At 48.8% G+C, this 18,611-nt stretch overlaps 8 protein-coding genes across 8 annotated transcripts; 4 read left to right on the top strand and 4 right to left on the bottom strand.

Moving 5' to 3' along the window:
- Window positions 1-1,378: 1,378 nt before the first annotated feature.
- FPSE_04919 (uncharacterized protein) lies at window positions 1,379-2,861 on the top strand (the record flags this gene model as incomplete). Its single annotated transcript, XM_009258037.1, has 2 exons — window positions 1,379-1,480; window positions 1,530-2,861. The coding sequence occupies 2 exons, from the start codon at window positions 1,379-1,381 to the stop codon at window positions 2,859-2,861; spliced, it is 1,434 nt and encodes a 477-aa protein (XP_009256312.1).
- Window positions 2,862-3,610: 749 nt separating this feature from the next.
- Window positions 3,611-5,248, bottom strand: FPSE_04918 (uncharacterized protein; the record flags this gene model as incomplete). Its single annotated transcript, XM_009258036.1, has 1 exon — window positions 3,611-5,248. The coding sequence occupies one exon, from the start codon at window positions 5,246-5,248 to the stop codon at window positions 3,611-3,613; it is 1,638 nt and encodes a 545-aa protein (XP_009256311.1).
- A 721-nt stretch (window positions 5,249-5,969) lies between these two features.
- On the top strand, window positions 5,970-6,724 carry FPSE_04917 (uncharacterized protein; the record flags this gene model as incomplete). The annotated part of the gene is made up of 2 exons (XM_009258035.1): window positions 5,970-6,573; window positions 6,621-6,724. The coding sequence occupies 2 exons, from the start codon at window positions 5,970-5,972 to the stop codon at window positions 6,722-6,724; spliced, it is 708 nt and encodes a 235-aa protein (XP_009256310.1).
- Window positions 6,725-6,897: 173 nt separating this feature from the next.
- FPSE_04916 (uncharacterized protein) lies at window positions 6,898-8,341 on the bottom strand (the record flags this gene model as incomplete). The annotated part of the gene is made up of 3 exons (XM_009258034.1): window positions 6,898-7,840; window positions 7,885-8,098; window positions 8,146-8,341. 3 exons carry the CDS (start codon window positions 8,339-8,341, stop codon window positions 6,898-6,900), a joined length of 1,353 nt encoding a protein of 450 aa, XP_009256309.1.
- Window positions 8,342-8,711: 370 nt separating this feature from the next.
- FPSE_04915 (uncharacterized protein) lies at window positions 8,712-9,333 on the top strand (the record flags this gene model as incomplete). The annotated part of the gene is made up of 2 exons (XM_009258033.1): window positions 8,712-8,714; window positions 8,761-9,333. The coding sequence occupies 2 exons, from the start codon at window positions 8,712-8,714 to the stop codon at window positions 9,331-9,333; spliced, it is 576 nt and encodes a 191-aa protein (XP_009256308.1).
- A 606-nt stretch (window positions 9,334-9,939) lies between these two features.
- Window positions 9,940-11,355, bottom strand: FPSE_04914 (uncharacterized protein; the record flags this gene model as incomplete). The annotated part of the gene is made up of 3 exons (XM_009258032.1): window positions 9,940-10,391; window positions 10,541-11,180; window positions 11,314-11,355. The coding sequence occupies 3 exons, from the start codon at window positions 11,353-11,355 to the stop codon at window positions 9,940-9,942; spliced, it is 1,134 nt and encodes a 377-aa protein (XP_009256307.1).
- Window positions 11,356-13,411: 2,056 nt separating this feature from the next.
- Window positions 13,412-16,205, bottom strand: FPSE_04913 (uncharacterized protein; the record flags this gene model as incomplete). Its single annotated transcript, XM_009258031.1, has 3 exons — window positions 13,412-13,753; window positions 13,803-14,083; window positions 14,144-16,205. 3 exons carry the CDS (start codon window positions 16,203-16,205, stop codon window positions 13,412-13,414), a joined length of 2,685 nt encoding a protein of 894 aa, XP_009256306.1.
- A 924-nt stretch (window positions 16,206-17,129) lies between these two features.
- On the top strand, window positions 17,130-18,317 carry FPSE_04912 (uncharacterized protein; the record flags this gene model as incomplete). The annotated part of the gene is made up of 1 exon (XM_009258030.1): window positions 17,130-18,317. The coding sequence occupies one exon, from the start codon at window positions 17,130-17,132 to the stop codon at window positions 18,315-18,317; it is 1,188 nt and encodes a 395-aa protein (XP_009256305.1).
- Window positions 18,318-18,611: the final 294 nt, after the last annotated feature.

The following is an 18,611-nucleotide window of genomic DNA, read 5'->3' as shown; positions in this document are numbered from 1 at the left end:
CCGGCATTTGCAGGGGGGCCATATTGATTCTGCGCCCTAAGTCGCTGTATGGTCTGCTCGTAAACAAAAGGCGCGATGACTTCACTTGTGGTCGGTATGTCTTTGCGTTTCAAGCGAGAGCCAGACGACTTTCCACAACATCTTTGATCATCTCCGACCGAATAGGAGTGGCACCTAGTACCCATCGCTTGGATACCGTGTTTCTTCGGTTCGCGATAGCTTTTGGTAGGCAATAAGTCGGCGGATTGTCTGATCGATATCTCCTGTTTTTCCAATAATGCAATCAGCGTCAGACGGTAACTCGCGGATGGTTGATGTGCATCGCTAGGTTCTTCGACTCGGTGGTAGTTGACGTGTGGTAAACACCACGGACGGAAACATGTGATACTGGTATGACAATATCGAGTTGGCGGTCTTGGGGCATCGCTATGACAAGGATCGGGGGTCTTTCTCGCCTTGGGCAAAGTACGAACACATGCACGCTGGGATGTCAGTGCCCTACACAAAGGAGGACATCAAGGACATCCCCGCCATCCTCTCCAAGGAAGGCGAAGTGGCAGAACGTTGCGGATCCTGCTTCTTGGAGTATACGGCAGACGAGTTAATTTACTATACTGATGCGGGCCCTACAACTTGTGAATACTAAGGTAGACAATAGTAGGTACTACTGAAAAACTGGCAAAATGCTAGCAGACGGCAAAACCATGATTTAATATTAGGGTATACTGACCAGATTCTATTTCCTACTTTCTATAAGAACAACCATTAATGAGTCTGTCGAAAGTCCAAACTGATCAGAATGGCTAATTGTATTACCAAATATTCCTAAACAGTTATACTGGTACTAGAATAATAGAACAATACCACTGTCGTGATTGTCAATCCCCTGAACAGTCTTTATCTCTTGCCCCATCCCATTGAAATGTCCCTACAATTCCGCAAAACTGCTTCCATTGTCACTCGCGTCTGCTCGAACTGGTACCTGCAGGCACATACTCAACCCCCAAGCCCTAGCCATACTGCTATAAATATCCACTCAGCGCAGCGCCGCGACCCAAACTGAACCAAAACAACAACGTACTTTAGTAGAAAACAACCGAGGTAAGTCACCCTTGGGAACTATTACACCCTCATGCTCCTCGCCGTCGCCCCTGGGAACTATTACTCCCTCTCGCTCCTCGCCTTCTCCCTTGAATGACGATGCATCGTTTACTGATATAGTAGCTTCAGAGTCATGGACGCGTACATCAATAATCTACGCGCGAGAATTAGGACCTCCAAACTCGAATTAGAGATTCTCGATGTAGGTTAAACAAATCTGCATTAAGTATCCAGGGTCTAAACAGTTTTCTGACGCTCATCTTAGGGCCAAGCAACAATGAGCAGCGAGGAGGTGGCCCGGGCGGATGACCTCGCCCGGGTCATCAGTGATTCACAGTCGGGGTTGGCAAGACTCCAATACCATTTAGCCATCTCCGCCGTGAGTGATTTTCATCTTGACTCTTACAACATTACTCACCTCAACCCAGGATATCCCCGGAGCCATTTTCTCCTCCTTTGACGACATTTCCCCTTATGTTGTCGACAACAACGACCCTACTGTCCTAGGTGTCGCTCTGTCCGCTGAATACATCAACATGCCTCGTAGCTTGTTCGACACTTCCGGCCTCGGTGTCCAGACTGGCGCCCTCTCGTCACGACGAGTCTTACTCTCTGGTCTACCTGGGTCGGCCACGGTTGCTCAGGTAGCCGGAGGAGTCGCTGCCATGGGTGGCATCGTCAGCATTTTTGTTAACCGTGACCTCCGCGCAGGCACGCTTCCCGGGCAGTTGTCTGCGATAATCGAATTCGTCTTCTCCGTTGACGCCGCCAGATACGTACATTTCGTCGCTACCCATGGAATTTGGTTCGTGGATATGAAGGGGCTTCACCACGAAGTTTCAGCTCGGCATATCCTCACACCGTCAAACACAATCGTACCAATCCACCCAAGAAATTGTGATATTGACGATAACGGATTATCAGGTCGATGCATTCGGCTTGAGGCATTCCCGATCATAGCCGTTTGGGCTCTTCTCAAGGACTTTGGCATTCGGCACATTGTTAGAAGCGAGATAACATTGGAAAACGATTGTGCAACCAAGGGGCACCTCCATATCGAATTTACCAATGTTTTTGAGTCTACGCGAATGTGTGGCCAACTGCTCGGTGGCCGTTTTTACCATTACCGTCCGACTCCGGCACAAATTTCGCTTGCATGGTGTCCATCTGACCGAGATGTTGAGGAGATCGGAATAACGATCATCGCCCATGTTGATAACGATGAGGTAGAATCCCACTGGAACCGTCGACCCTTCAACTGGATTATACCCACCCAGTTCGGGGCACGTCTTATCTCATCAACCCCAACGAGCCAGGAGGCTACCGTGACCATCCTGGGAGATGACGGGCAATTGCGAAGTATACCTCATACCGAAGTCACGGCAAGCATGAGAGCTAATGGCACAAACTATATTCTCCTCGGCGACACTATCTATGCAGGCCACCCAATCACCCTCAACAATCCCCACGGAGTTCACAATCGCGTTTTCGGTCCGGCACTAGTTCGAATGAAAAAGCTGTATGTCCTGGCTCCCGGCTGGGAGAGTTTTTGGGACGAGCTGTCTAAAGCTCAGGGCATCAATATCCGGGCATTCTATGAGTACGCCAGAGTGGCGTTCCTACGACGAGTTGACAACCAGCTTCATGGCCGGCCGGACTGGGACGCAGGTGGTATTCTGGAGAACACAAACACACCGGCCATCATTCTCTCCTACTCTCGCCCACACTTGTTCCGAAAGGTCATCAGCACAACCGAATAATCATTCCCGCCCCTATCTCAGCCTATGTACACTCAGGTCTACACACTTCATGTACCAGCATCGGCATAAGACCTTGGAAGGTTTCAAAGAAACTGATACCGTCTTATCACATCGGCCCTCATCTTATTAGGTACACACGACATACGACCACGGACAGACAGACCTTGGAAGGTTTCAAAGAAACCGATACCGTCTTGTCACAACGAACCTCCTCCTTATATACCGCACCTTTATCATCGCAACAGAGACATTGGAAGAGTCTTCACAGACTCGATACCATCTTGATTCCCGATGAATCTCCTATTTCGTCTCCCTTACTTGCACAACTGGCCACGACCACGAGCATTTTATCACGACTCGATACCGTCCTGAGGTCCCTACATTTGATCAAATCAGGCGCATTTACCCCCAGACACTCAAGATTACATTTTTCGACATTGCACTAATTGAAACGGACATGTATCCGTAGACCTTTGGTCTCATCCCCCTTCCCCCTTTCCTATTCTTCATATTTTCGTTTTTCTTCTATTTTTTGCCGGTCAATCGATTGCATCAATGGGGCGATTCTCATTTAGATAGCAACAAGTTTTCGTTTTAATCATGGGTATCTCTAATGCTATGTTCGCCGTGAATGTCTTTTGTAAATAATGACTTGACGCCTCGCCAATGTAAAAGCATGCCTCAGTGTAAAAGGGCATCCGCGTGTCCAAACTCCAAAACATTTGCACTTTTCTCCTCCTATGCAATCATCAGAGATCTAATCCGTTTCCAACCCACGTCTTAACCCGGCTCTTCTTGGTCGGTGGTTCCTCCACGATGAAAAGCTCGTCTTCATCACGCTCTTCCTCCTCAATAGGCGCTTCATCGTAATGCGGCATAGCAAGCTCGTCCTCTTCAAGTCCTTCAAAGGCCTCGGTGACGCTCCTGTACTGTTTCGCCGTGATACCCCACGATAATGTTGTCTGCTTCATGGATTTCCTGGATTTATATGAGGACGCCACAGGGGGTTGTGTGGTAGTTGGTCTTTTGGGCTTCTCTGCCTCGGATCGTTTCCTCTTGCGGTTCTTGAGATATCTGCGAACAAGCTGATCTGGCAAGTTACTTTCAGGTTCCCATGTAGGGTTCTGATCTGGAGGCCAGTCCCCTTCCCAGCGAACTTTGAAGTAGCGCACGAGACCTTCTCCTTCGGCCTCGTACATGTCCATGCCCTCGATGCGCTTGACTTCCCAGTCTGGCTCTTCTTGTTCATCTGGCTCCTCTGACTCTTCCGGCTGCGATACCATTGGCGTCTTCGACTCGGGCTTTGGTTGCTTTTCAGATCTTGAATTTTTCAAGGATTTCTTTTTCTTCTTCTGCACTGAAGCAGCCTCCTCGATAAGCCTTGCCGTCGTAGTTCTTGGTTCAGGATCAGGTGTCTCAACGCCTGAATTCGAGTACGTAACTGTCCCTTGTGGTGACCAAACTGATTCAGAAGCTGACTCTGCGCCTTGTAGGCCGCTGAATACGCCATCCAATGCTGTTTTCTTCTTGGGCCGATCTGCTTTCCTCTTCCCCTTGGTTGCTGACTTGATGGCGGTTACTTTCGGTGTACTTTGCCGAGACGAACTCGCCTCGGATGAAGATGACTCGAATTGTCCAATAGGGGTGTGGTTTTGCGATTGATGGTACGCAGGTCCAGCTTCACGAAACTTATCAGCTTGCGCACCGGCGTGTGCACTCCCAAAACCATCCGAATCGCCTCGATCATAGATTCCTTGGTCATCAGTCTCGCCAGTTGTTTCCCACTGCAATTGCGCCGCTGGAGTCGCATCTTCATCCGATAGTCCCTCAAAGTCTTTTAATCTGTTCTTCGTCGGCGTAGCTATCGTCATAGCACCTCTCTGTACAGCATTGTCGTCATCATCCGGCACCGCAACAACAGCAGTTTCTATCTTGCTGTGTTTAGGTGGTCTTCCACGTCTTTTTGGTTTAGGCGCATCGCCAGTCTGCTCTTGTTCCTTGTTGATCTCCTGCTCCATCTGTTCCTCGGTGTTTGCGAATTCCCACTCCTCCAACTCTCGTGGGGAGACGTATTCCAATATGTCCATGGCAGGAACTAGTAGTTGCGCCGCAGGGAGATCATGCCAGGCCACGATATATGTCATTCGTCTGGGCAAGGGGTTTCCGTCTGCAGCTAAGCCGGGCGAGGGCAGTATGATTCTCTCGAGGATGTAAGCTGTCGAGTCTTGTGGTGGGAGCAAGCTTATGCGCTGCAGTGCTGGCCCCTTCCCGGGGATATAGTCTTTTCGTCTCGACGGAACATGTACTGCTACTCGCGACTTTTTAGGTTCGTGTGGCTTTCGCTTTTTCGGGCTCGCTGGCTCAAGCTGTTGCTGAAACGTCTCCATCGCGTCTTCGATAGATCGAGTCCTGTGACCCGCGTCGCCAGAAGTAAACCGTGTAGGAAGTAATCGCCAATGCGAATGAAGGCGTCTTGACCATTTAAAATTATGGCCAAAAGATCAGTTCGGAGAGGCAATGTGTCGGCTTTTTCGTACGTCAAATAACTGTTGTGTCAACTTCTAATCCGACGCGGCGTGTATTTGAGGTTAGTAGCCTGAGAACTGCAACTTTAACATATTAAACAATGACTAAGCCAACAAGGGTCTTAACAAAAGCCTTAGAATAAAGGGCTTATTAGAAGGATAAAGAAAAATGATAAAGAAATACAAATACAAAGAAAAAGACTTCTTTTAATTTTAATAGTTTATAAATAGAATTAATAGCACAGTTAAATATAGGACTACTGTAATAGCATGTTATATAGTAATATGCTCTTTATAATATTTTAGCTTTAATTCTTATATAGCCCGGCCTATTTAGGGGGTAGACCGGGCTATAGCTACTCCGACTGACCTGTTACAACGGCAGCGCTTAACGGCGTCTAATCAAGCGCCAAACTTTTCCGTCAGCCATGAGATCACGAACACAGCTCTACCCGAGCTTCAGCGTCCCCACGTCACACCAAAAATTGCCGACGGCACAACGACATTCTTCAATCTCCACTCCATCACTACTCAATTAATTTTGGTCTTTTCTTTTCAATTGACCTGAGCAAATTTATTCGCCATGGCTTCTCCGCTAAAGACATTCGTCTTGCGCATGCCTGCGACAGGTCTCGTGCGATCGTCTCCGAAAGCTTCCTTCTCGACTATCTCTGCTGCTCGTCCCGCATCATGCCTCTCGCGCTCGCCCTTCCGACAGCAATGCTTCACGCCCACAGTCTCGATCAACAAGTCTTTTTCCCGCGCCGTCTCGGATAAGGCTCAACCGGAAACTGTCCAGGCCACACCACAGCCTGCGCCCAGCAATGTCCTCCCCCCTCTGGACTGGAACAGCTTCTTCAAGCTGCGAGTTAAGCGCCGACGATACCAGATGCTCTTCTCCATCACCAATGGAATCTTTGCCGGTAGCGGAGGAGCCATATTCCTCTCGACGGGCAGTGCGGAACCGATTATTTCTCAGATCCCTCTCGATCCGTTCATGACGCTGGGACTTATGACGCTCGCGTTTTCGGGACTCGGATGGTTGAGTGGTCCCAGTGTGGGAAACCAAGTTTTTTATATCCTCAACCGTCAATGGAAGAAGCAAATGACCCAGAAGGAGGCTATCTTCTTTGAGCGCATCAAGAGGAACCGAGTTGACCCCACCAACTCGAGCGCCAACAACCCTGGTAAGTTTTTTCCCCGGCTAATTTTCTTTACAACTAACGTCATCTAGTCCCTGATTTCTACGGCGAAAAGATCTCAAGCGTGGCTGGATACCGATCTTGGCTAAAAGATCAAAAGGCATTTAACAAAAAGAAGACTGCCAACTTTGTGTAGTCGAACAAAATTACATATCAACTTACTTGTTGACTGTCAAAACAAAACGAAGGATGTAATGGCTGGCCCCAGGTTTTGCAGCCCGGTTTAACGCGGGCGTTGTATGTGTATCATTAAAATCTCTTATCCAATACGACTATCCCCTTTTCTTTTTACTTGTTTTTGGTACGAATTTATATGAAAGGTACAGTAGGATCGACAGTGTCTTTCCATGACTTGATTCCGCCAGAAACATCACCAATGAACCGCTCCCCGTTGTTCCCTATACCTAGAGTCTTGAGTTTATTCGCAGCAATCTGCGAATCGTTTCCGACTCTGCATATCAGGTATATAGGCGTAGATGGCGACAGATCAATAGGCCAACCTTCGGGTGTGGTTTCTCCGCGAGCACTCATGAAGCGACTGATGGGGATGTTGATTGAACCTGAGATGTTGCAGAGATCAAAATGCTCCTTTTCTCGGACGTCAACCAGCAGAGTCTCTTTGTCCCCTGACTTTGAAATCGTCTCATACTCCTTTGGTGTCACTCTCTCGTCGGGGTTGAGTAATTGAACCGGTTGTCTGACACCGCAAAACTGGACATAGTCCATTGACGTCTTGAGCTCCTCCAGTGTCAATCTATTCTCATCACCACAAGCCAAGCAGGTCTTTCTTTTGCCTCTCATCCTCACAGATCGGAAGGGAGTGTCTGCGGTACCGGTGAAGAGCAACAGCATGGGTGTTTTTACGTCTCCGTGAATCTCAAGGTCACCTCTCGAAATCAACTTGATTGCCTCAAGAGCCTGCAAAACACCCATTGTGCCGACAATAGGCCCAATGATACCGCCTTCGCCACATCCTACCACACTATCTGGAGGCGGCGGGGTAGGAAAGACACATCGGTAGCAAGGACCCTTGCCAGGAGGGTTGTTGAGAATGATTAGTTGACCAGAGGTTTGGAATGCAGAAGCCGACACGAGAGGCTTTGATAGAAGAACGCAAATATCCGAAATGAGATAGCGAGACGTGGGGTGATCCGTACAGTCCAGTACCAGATCATATTCCGACACGATATCCTGGGCATTCTGAGGCGTAAGATGAGTGTTGTACGCATTATAAGTTATCGTCGGGTTAAGCCTTGATCGTTAGCCAACTGTCCTCATACTTGAAAGGCTTCTTACTCTTTAAGATACGTAATTGCGCTCTGAACCTTGCTCATGCCCACACGGCCTGTGGAATGCGCAACCTGACGATGCAAATTCGAAACCTCGACTTCATCACCATCAACAAGGCCAATCGTCCCGACACCTGAGCCAGCTAGGTATGCCGCAGCAGGACATCCCAAACCTCCAGCGCCAACAAGCAATACCCTGGCCTTTCTCAAACGTAATTGCCCTAAGACCGTCAGCACTGTGCCATTATACAAGTAATGAAAGATTTACCTTCAAGCCCGAAATTAGGGACAATCATTTGTCTGCTGTAGCGCTCATACTCGTGGTTGTCGAGAGGCCATTTCCATGACTCCTTGGTTTCAGTTTCGCGAGCTGCGGATTCTGCGGCTGCGAGTTGGGAGCGTAGATCTACAAGCTCGACTTCTCGCTTTGCAATTTCGCTTCGGAGTTTATCAACGGTCTCCATGGTTAGTGTGACGATATCATCAAGGTTGATGTAAGTTCAAAGTTATGAGGCATCGCGGAAAGACATTGACCCCACTATATGGTCACTCTCATTATCATGGAATTCATGACTTAACAAATAATGGTGCTCAAATAAGCTATTTATTGTATTCAACGACTGAAACTATACCCTTTACACAATATTCTGTTGTAATCCAGCTGTATTCTGTTTTATTTTACATAAAGTCAAACATCATTGCCCCTCCATGTCGTCTCGGTGTACCCCACCACCTCGGTGAAGCGCCACTCACCGAAAATGTTTCCATCAAATCTTCAACACCAACCCTGTCGATCCCCAATCCCTCACTTACATCTTCCAACCACAATTCAAAATGGTACAAACCTCTCCTATATACTGCAGACACCAACTAACACACCCAGGCTCCTCTACCACCCGGTCTCAAAAAGCCCTCGGCTCGAACCCTTCGCCACCAGCGCGTAACGGGCCAAATCCACCCTCAAGCGCCCCAAAAAGTCTTCCGCGACGATGCCGCTGTCACAGATTCCTTCCTCTCTAGCAAGCGCGACAAGCGCCTCATTAAGCACTCCTCTTTTGTCTCCCGCATCCAGTCCGCGCGCATCTCAAAGTCCACCAAGCGTCGTCGTCCCTCCAAAAAGCTCGCCACCACGCTCGATGGTCTAGCCGATGCGCTGCCAGAGCTGGAGGAGGCTGATGCAGAGCAACAGGGAAAGATCCGACACAAGAGTTTGAAGAGCAAGAGGGGTGCGTTGAAGAAGAAGGAGAGGGTCGTCAAGGGTGAGATGGAGAGGTTTGGAGTTAGTATGGCGAGGTTGACGGCGCAGGAGGAGGAGAAGGTTGTGCCTCAAGACGAAAAGATGGATGAGGAGGAGAAAAAAGCTGCTCCTGCGGCTACTGCGAATCGATGGGCTGCGTTGAGAGGATACATTTCTTCGACGATGGAGCAGAACCCTGCTTTTACTGGAAAGAACTAAATCAGCCGACGAGAAGAGAAAGATACCAAAAGCATTATGATTCGGAGGTTTCTAGTCAAAGGGGGAGAAGTTCATCACTACGAATCTTGGGCGTTTAGGAGTTAGACCCATCACTTTGAATTACAAATGATTTATTCTACCAGACATGCACATGCATCGCATAAACCGGCACTGGTGTAGCGACTTGTGAAAAAATTAAATCAACTTCAGTCATGATACTGCATTAAGCCTGCCAATACGTTCGTCTAATCTGATTAAGTGTGCGTGACGTGCTAAAAGAACATCATAGTTATTCTTCATAGGCTATGCTCAGCACTCGATGCTGTATCTTTTCCCTATCCTAACCAACGCCTCAGTCGCTAACTCGCAAACCCCTTGCATTACTTGATATCTGGGGATAAAGATGATAAAAGCCAATAATAAAACATCATGAATGCGCGTACTACTCCCGTCGCTATCATGATGGCACATCTCCTCGCTAGGTACTCGCTAAGTACTCCTCGCTACCACCAACGCCATGTAGCAAAAGCAAATGAAAAAGTAATCGACCGTGAACGCACAGCATCCTTCGTAAATTGCATTACAATAGTAGAACAGGCACTTGTATCAGCGTGTTTGGATCACCTTGCGACTCTGAGGCAAAGCTGTTGTGAGGTTGGAAGGCCGCTTGCTTCGGATTTTGACAGGGGTAGAAGGACTCGGAGGGGGGGCCCGGGTCTCTTTGGTGATTCGGTCAGGCTTGCATGCGCGAGGACCAAGTGTGGTTGAGGTCGATCGAGTGTGCCAACCCTGGGGGCGCCCAAAGTCTCTCATTCCCTTCCAAGGAGGCAAAGTCCGTTTGGGAGAAGTCTTGACCGGAGTGGAAGTCTTGGCAGAAGTAGAAATATTTGTAGCAGCAGCAGTCTTGGCAGGAGCAGTCTTGACAGGAGCATCCTCGTCGCGTGGGCTGTCTTCCTTGACTCGAGATCTCGTTACCCGCTGGTGCGCGGTCGGTTTCGCGGCCACTTTCTTGGTAGCATTCGCCTCTGTCAGAAGTTCTTTCAAGAGATCCTCAAATTCTTCGCAAGAGCCAAAGCAGTCCGTTCTCTATTCAATCCGCGGTGGTGTCTTGTTTGAAAACGGGCTGGCGCTTCGTCTATCGGCTGTTAGATATGTCTGGCAAGTAACAATACAAACACTCACGATCGTCGTCGCTCTCCTTCCTTACGGAGGTTCTCGATTATTCGCATCATCTCTTTGCGGCCGCCGTAGCTATCGACCATTTTTCCGCCCATGCTCATAGACACCTTCTCGCGGGCATTAGCGCAGAGAAGGCGCTTGACAAGGAGATGTCGCATCAAGAGGCAGACAAAGACACCGCAGTCGCTGCCGTTCTCCTGCTGAGGGCAGTCCTCGAGGTTGATGAATCGCAGAGGTCGACCGAGAATGTTGGCAAGCTTGCGTGTAGCGACATTGGCCTCGGAGTAGTTGGCGCCGCCAAGCGAGTCGTAGTGAAAGGCCACACCATCGAGGGTCGAAACAAGAAGCAGCGACCAGTGACTACCGCCCTCAGCGACACTCACATTACGATTGTCGTTGATGGGCAGGAAAACGTGCGTGACCTTGGAGAAATCGGGGAGAGCAGATTGGATTGATCGAGTATCGGGTTCCTTCATGAGAAGAAATGTCATGCTAGGACGGAGCAGGACGATGCGGGCCTGGGGATACTTGGGAAGAGTTTCGCGCTCGAGATACTCCTCCCAGAAAGCGATGTTGTTGTCGGTCAACCAGTCATGCTTGAGAGCCTTGATGTCTTCGGCTGTCAAGAGAACATCGTAGTAGCTGAGGTAGGGCTTCTCAGGAGCGAGCTATGAATTCAAGGCGTTAGCGTCAACGCCACTAGGACAAGTCGCATTCCATGCATAACCGATCAACGCGCATCTTGACGATGATACATTAATGGCAGGCATGTGCGCATAAGTAATGCGGGGTTGCACATACCGAATCGCCAAAGTGGCGGGCCATCCTCTGACGAAACGGCATCCTGTTTTTGGTAGTTGTAGAGGATGTTGAAGAAGTTGACGATGTAGAAGAGCGAGGTGTTATTTCTGTGGACAGAGTCGAGTCTGCAGGCGTTGCCTCGTAATCGGAGTTTGCGGTCAAGGTTGTTGAGTCCGTAGTGTCAGCCGAGCTTGAACTGCCCGGACGTGATCGGCGACTCCGGAAAGTGAGTAAACCGTGCAAGCGGCTATCAAGGCAGGGATGTTAGATGATGATCGGTAGACGAATTGAAAGAAAAATGTTGGTACAGCGAAGTTGCAATTATGGATTGTGAAGAAGTTGAAGTGCGAGAAAGTCAAAGTGCAAAGAAGAAAGACTTTGAGTGGGAAGTAAAGTAAGTTGCGACTGCAAAAGTGACTGAGCGGTGGGTGGCAGTGTAAGTGATTAACAAGGAGACAATGGGCAGAGAGGGCAAGGGCGGGGTCAACAATAGACCTAGGCAGCGTAGAACAATAGAAGGGGGGTTTCATACACAATAGACTCTTCAAAAAGTCGAGTTGGTTTGAGGGTGGAAGCGCAGTTTATGATAATCAAGCAAACGCGGAAAACGGTTGGGGAGTAAAAAAAAAAAAAGTAAAGAGTGAGGAAGAAAAAAAACTGGAGCGAGGGCGGTGCTTCTGTTCTGCGTCTGCGTCTGCTCTGCATCTCGTTTGCGCGTCCCTTTCGACTCGCGGGAGGCTCAGCCCGTGCATAGAAGCGAAGCCAAGCCCGAATGCGGGGCAGGTCTCAGAGGGAAAAGAGACGAAATTAGTCAAACAGCCTAGGCCGCTTAGACCAGGCTTCCTAGGCCATTTATTTTTTGTAGCCCACTTCTACCCACTAGGCAGCACGGCACTGAGCACTAGCGTCAATGCCCTGAAGGCCCCCGACACTCCGTGTAAGCGAGCTAGACTAGACCTAGGCCTGCTAATCGACGGGCTGTCACAGGCATGCAGACGAAAGCCAGCAGAGTCAAATGACGACAGTACTTTGTAGTCATCCTCACTCAAGAGAAACACTCGTTCTCAAACAAACGGAAACGGATGAAACCAAAACAATAAAACAAAACAGCCAAAACCAAACACTTACCCGTGCCCATGCCCTTGCGTTGTAATATGCCCCGCTTCGTCAGAGCCCATCATGCCACCCAAGTTTCAAAGCTGTAACAAAAAATAAAAGTCAAAAAAGGTTGTCCAGGGGTCTAGATATGTATGAGCGTTGTTGGCGAAAGGTAAAACGGCCGTTGCACGAACGTGTCAAAAAGCGGACAGAGAGAATTATTGTAAAATGATTGATTCGATGAATGCGAGATTATGAATGCGAATATTAATCAATATATTTTTATCGCAAGGTCTTGACTCTTATATGATGCGTTCGGACTTGGGAAGACACCGTCCGCGCCACAAAGTTAGCTACGTCACCCACACCATCGGCGTCATCGTCAACTCCGCCCGCATCGCATACCAGTCTCCTGTACAACATCACTAGCCACGCAGTTCAAGGGACAATCGACGGTCCATCATTGCTATAATTATCTCTACTTGTATCTAATAAGCTTATCTACTCAGATGCCGATTCTCAACCATCTCGTGGTTATATCGCATCAACACTCCATGTCTCGCCTCGATTGCCAGTATCTATCAAGACTCCCACCATCAAACTCATAGTCTTCCCATTCAGTCTAGCCTCAACGAAAGCGGTAAAATCCCCATTCATCCGTTCATCCCCACAAGCTTGCTGTCACCGATCTCAAACCTTGAATTGTTCCATCTCTATGCTCTCTAGCTCTGTGGCCAGCTGGCAGCATTATCTGGATCATTTGGATACCAAGTTGACGTGTAGACCAGTCATCGTGAAAACACTTGTCAATAAATACTATCGTCAATTGGCTGCTACATGAAACTCTTACCGACTGATCTGCCAGATGTAAATCTTGACCCATCAACTAATCTGTTCGCATCCCTGCTTGAACCCTGATTTTCCTTGCTCCATTAAACTCCACAGCTAGCTCCATGTTGTCTGACATGTCAAAAATACCCTACACTAGATAATCATAACCTCATTCATCATTCTCTTCATATCGATGCTCCGTCAATCGTCCATGAAGAGCACGTAAACTTGTTGTCGCCTTTTGAAACAGATGGCGGCGCCTTGCTAGTGTCTCTTCCAATTTATGTCTAGCCTCCTCTTGTGCTTTACCACGCTTGTCGAGGGCAGCTTTGATTGACCTTGAGCCGCGGACAAATCTGTCAGCATCTTTCTTCCATCTTTCCCCAAGTTGCTGCTTTTCGTGCAAGTAACGTTGCTTGATCTTTTTCACGGAATCGATACCGTTCTTTCGATAGGCATCTGCCCCTTGATAGATGGTCGCTTCCTTGGTTTGGAGATGACCAAGTAGAGTCTGGGCAGTATGTCAGTATCGCGTTCATGAAAATAATCATGAATCGCACCTTGACAAGTCCATGCAGTTTCTCTTCCACCTCATCGCTCGGACCCTTCGGGCGTGTCGATTCAGCCAGCTCTTCTTCGGGGGTATTATCAGGTTCCTCATCATGAACTTCAGGGGATGATTCATCTCGCCCTTGGAGAGAGGCCATGATCTGAGCGTGCAGATCTTGATTGTGCCCACTGGCTTCACGTCGCCACCGTCTGTCACCAGATCTTTCCTGTTCCTGCAATTTCCCTTTAGCAACTTGGGCTTTGACAGGCATTGATTCTGCAGCTTCTAGACCTGACAGATAGTCTTGCTGCAGTACTTTGTGTTGAGGATATGTGGACACCTAGTCCGCACGGCCCCGTAAGCGTTGAGATCTCCTATATCCTGACGCCTGCTTGTTGCTATGTGACACTGCTGGGTGTTGATCATCGTCTTTGTTCCTGGAACTTGTTCCGAGCGACTGAGCTTCTGTTTCAAGCGGCAAAGGGCTCCTGGCCTGGCTGACGCTGAAACTTCGTGATCGCTTCATAAACTTGCGGGACGGTTTGGAGGTATCAACCACCGGATCCCTCGTAGATGGTGGTCTCTTTAGAACATTCACTTTGAAGGCTTGACGTTGGGCAAGGGCATGTGCATCACGGGCTGACAAAACCTCTCCTGGGCCAATCCTAATCGGCCTCTCTCGGTTGGTTCTCTCAAAGCCAGCTTCGACCTGGTTCTGAGGGTCAGCCCTGACAAATATTTTCTTGTTCTGTGCCGTGACTTGTCTCCCAGTCTGACTGACAGGTTGCATAGGCTTGGGAATCTCTCGTCGTGTAGCAACGATTCGTTCTTTCTCGTTTCGAGTAATACTCAATGGCTCCCCAGGGTCAACAAGCGATTGTCTTTTGGCTTGTGCAACGGCATCTGGACGGGCCTCTTCAGGAGAAACTTCAGTTGGGTCAGTAGCTGGAACAAACTCATCGTCATCGTATGGCGATGAACTGTTACGACCACTCGAAAGTACAATTGGGTCATCGGTTGACCCTTGAGTATTACCATGGTTGACTATCTCTTTTTCCTTCGAGGGTGGCAACACAGGTGCCGTTTCCTCCTTTGCCTTTGTCATTGTCGTTCCCTGGCTCACTGCAGGCGAGACCTTGGCTTTCGATTCTACTGGAGTAGCAGCTGGAGAGACGTTGGTGATCGCTTCGTCGACTTTATCCGGGCTTTGCTGATTAAGTCGACCTCTCAAAGCTGACTGGCGTGTAATTCTCTGAGAAATTGCTGGAGCTTTTTGGCCAGCCTTTGGAGTAGTTTTCGAAATAGTCTTTGGAGAGGTCTTTGAAGTAGTCTTCGGAGAATTCTTTGATGTCCTCTTTGGAACAGCTTTGGGCGAAACCTTCTTTGCAGGCTTGGGTGTGGGCTTCGTTGCGTTGGCATCAGGCGAGAGAGAGGCAGCATAAGCTTGTATCATGCCTTCTACCAAGGACGGGCGCGCAGGCTGGACCTGAGGCGACAAAGGATCTATCATTTGATTTGTCTGTGAATTGAATCTCAGGGGAGGTTTAGGTTTTTGCTTCCGCCGTGTTCCACTTGTCGTTGCCTCGACCGACCCAGGGGCTGGCTTGGGAGATTCTTGCACTTGTTTGGCATTTTTCGCTGGTTTTTGGCGCCCTACAACAGGTCTGGGCGGAAACGAGGATGGCTCTTCCTTGACAGATCCAACTTCTTCTTCTAGAACTCTGATAGAGGCTTTGGCCTTTTTTGAAGAATCCGTAGCCTTGCCTTTTTCGGCAGATTTCCGTGCTGACTTGGGCTTCGCAGTCTGTTTCTCTGCGGCAGCTTGTTCCTCTCGGTCCTCTGGTACTGGAGTGGCATCATATAGCTCGTCTTCCGGTAAGTGGTCCCCTGGAACATCTAATGAGTCGGGGATGGTGCCTGGTAGGTCAAAGACAGTGTTGTACTTGGGCATATCATCAGCCGCTTGGGATAGTGTGGTCTGTGGTGGATAAGGCGAACTTCGCCGGGCAGTAGTTGCTGTTTCTGAAAAGTCAACTAGAGGCTGTCCTTTGTTGGTTAAATTTCCTGAAATTAGCTGAGATGGCAACGGCTGGGTACTAGGAAGCTTCCCCGAACCCGATTTCTGGCTGGAAGAGTCGTCGAAATGCGAATCAATAGGTGTGCTTCGGCGGGTTGAGGCACCCTCAGATTCAAAGACTTGTTTGTTAAGTCTGATTAAAACTTCATCAACGCCGTCGTCATATTCATTGGTTGACTCTTGCGGCTGAGCGCTGGGAGGCGGTTCGTGGTTATTGTCCACTTGGGGAGACTGTAAGTGTCGACTTGTCGGGGTAGTATTGAGTTGCCCAATCTGATGCGTCTGCGACTGTCTTGCACGCTTATCAGGCATCCCGCCCCTTTGCGTTTGCACCATGACGGAATAAACTCTGCCCGAGTGTTAGAAAGTGCGAATCTAGTAAATCACTGCGTTGCACAACACCGCAACCACTGACTTGTAGTTCCTGAAGCTTTTGTTTGACACCAGCTATCGCGGGCAAGTAGTCACTTTGAGAGTAACGATAACAAATCGTGAAGGATTTGAGCGTCAAGAAACGAATGGTAGAATGGAAGATGAAGAAACTCGGAGATCTGAAGTTGAAGTTTTTGGGAAAGAACATCACATTGAGGCAGGAGCAGAGAATGGGAAGGAGCCTACGCTTTTATTGCCTGCCTTGAACCTAAACAACCATATTTGCTATATCTAGGAGCCTAAATAGATTTTTTCTTTCTTTCACTTGAAGTTAAAGTTGATATCTGAATGTGTTTTCAAATGTCTAAATCACCATTTCAGCTGAGTGTTCTCGGGCGTGCCCTACGATGAAACTCAAATTGCTGATGACCTACCATTGATGAAGAGATAAGATCCAGCATCGTCTTACATCCAAATTGAGCTCGACACTCGATCCCATTAAAAAGATTGCTTTATCATCAATCATGCAGTCGGGACATCGCTTTGTGCGAAACCCGACGGTCCGGGATTAATGATAATAAAGGCAAGCGGACTTTGCGGACTCTCGGACGAGCCAAAAGTACCCATGTCTCCCCCTGTGCGTGACATTATTCAGCAATAGACTTTCCTCCGCTCCGATGGAATCTATGACCCGCTCCATCACGATGGACAATTTCATCTATAATTCAACGAATCCCATGAGTTGATCTCTAGTTCGTTGTTGTTTATCTCGCGTTTGTTCTACAGGTTCCATTTTCAGACATTTAACAGGAACACGACTTAGACATCTGTCTACCGCGTGTCACCCGCTGTAAGCTGACAACTACTGCACCAGCTCCCTAAGACGCCATGTCCAACCAAACAGCTCCCAGCGAAGCTGCTAACAAATCTCGACTCGCTGTCGTATTACGCAAACTCAGCGCTCTCACGCAGCGGCCCGAACCGAAGAAGTACCCGTCGATTGCTTCTATCCCCTACACGTCAGCCGAACGTCTAGCGCAAGCTGCTGAAGATTACGTTGTCGATCGCGATCATCCAGCTCCCAAGACCTATCTCTACCTCGCTTATGGATCCAACCTCGCTGCCGAGACGTTCCTGGGCGTGCGTGGAATCCGTCCGCTTTCGCAAGTGAATGTTTCAGTGCCGACATTGGAGCTCACGTTCAGCTTGCCCGGAATCCCCTATCGAGAGCCGTGTTTCGCAAATGTCGACTACCGAAAGCTTCCTGACAAGCCAAAGCTGCCCCCAAAGGTGCCGATTCCACCTTTCGATCCCCCACAACCACCTCACTCGGAGTCGATGAAGTGGGATGAAGGTCTCATTGGCGTGGTATACGAAGTGACAGAGCAAGATTACGGCACCATCATCCGCACTGAGGGTGGTGGAGCGGGTTACAAGGAGATTGTCGTACCTTGTGTTCCCCTGCCACCAAAGGTCTCGATCCCTGAGAAGCCATTCCCAGACATCCCCAGACCCTTTATGTCACGAACGCTTTTTGCACCTCAGATTCCCGACAAGGATCTGCCAGATGACCCTCGCAAGAAGAAGTGGTGGTATCCAATCTTGGTTGCACCTCCGCGTGAGCCTGGCTACGCAGAAGCCAGCGCGCGCTACCTCAATCTCATCAAGGATGGCGCTAAAGAACACGAGCTTCCTGACGGATATCAGCGTTGGCTGCATTCGCTACAGCCCTACACGATAACGACTTTGCGACAGAGGATTGGAGCATTTCTGTTTTTGTTCTTTAGCGGCCTTTTCTTCGTCACCATTATCATGATGTCCAAGGTTTTTGCTGACAAGTCTGGCAAAGTACCTCAATGGCTAGCTGTCACCATGACTGTGACGTTCAATGTGACGTGGATGATTTACGACAAGTTTTTTAAGCCTGTTTTTGGAAATGGCGAGAGAACTGAGGAGAAGGACACACGAAAGTTGTCTACTCGGGTGCGTTCCATGTCGGGCGGTATGCTTGATCTTTATCCATCCGCAGATGAAGAGAAGGCAGCATTGTTGAAGGCGCTGAACGTAAACAACTGAGGCGGGTTGAGATGTGGTTGTATCGAGTCGAGATGGATTGAGGATATTGTTTTGTATTGTATCAGACTGCAGGACAGAGGTTCCATATATGACAATAATTGCCCATTTAGGTTGAATAATATGTACCATTTAATAATCTCGTTTCTGATTTGTGCTGACATTGTACACGGGTGAAGGGATATCAGTTGGTTGGGGTAAACTGTCAGCGGCTACATGTTGTTGAGCATTCTCTAGCGTACCTAGTCGCCAATGCAACGATACATCCTCGGCAGCAATTAATATCGTGATATAAGG

Source organism: Fusarium pseudograminearum, chromosome 3, assembly GCF_000303195.2.
Source record: "Fusarium pseudograminearum CS3096 chromosome 3, whole genome shotgun sequence".
Classification (NCBI taxonomy): domain Eukaryota; kingdom Fungi; phylum Ascomycota; class Sordariomycetes; order Hypocreales; family Nectriaceae; genus Fusarium; species Fusarium pseudograminearum.
Note: the sequence above shows the minus strand (reverse complement) of the source record. Positions and strands in the feature narration are given on the sequence as shown.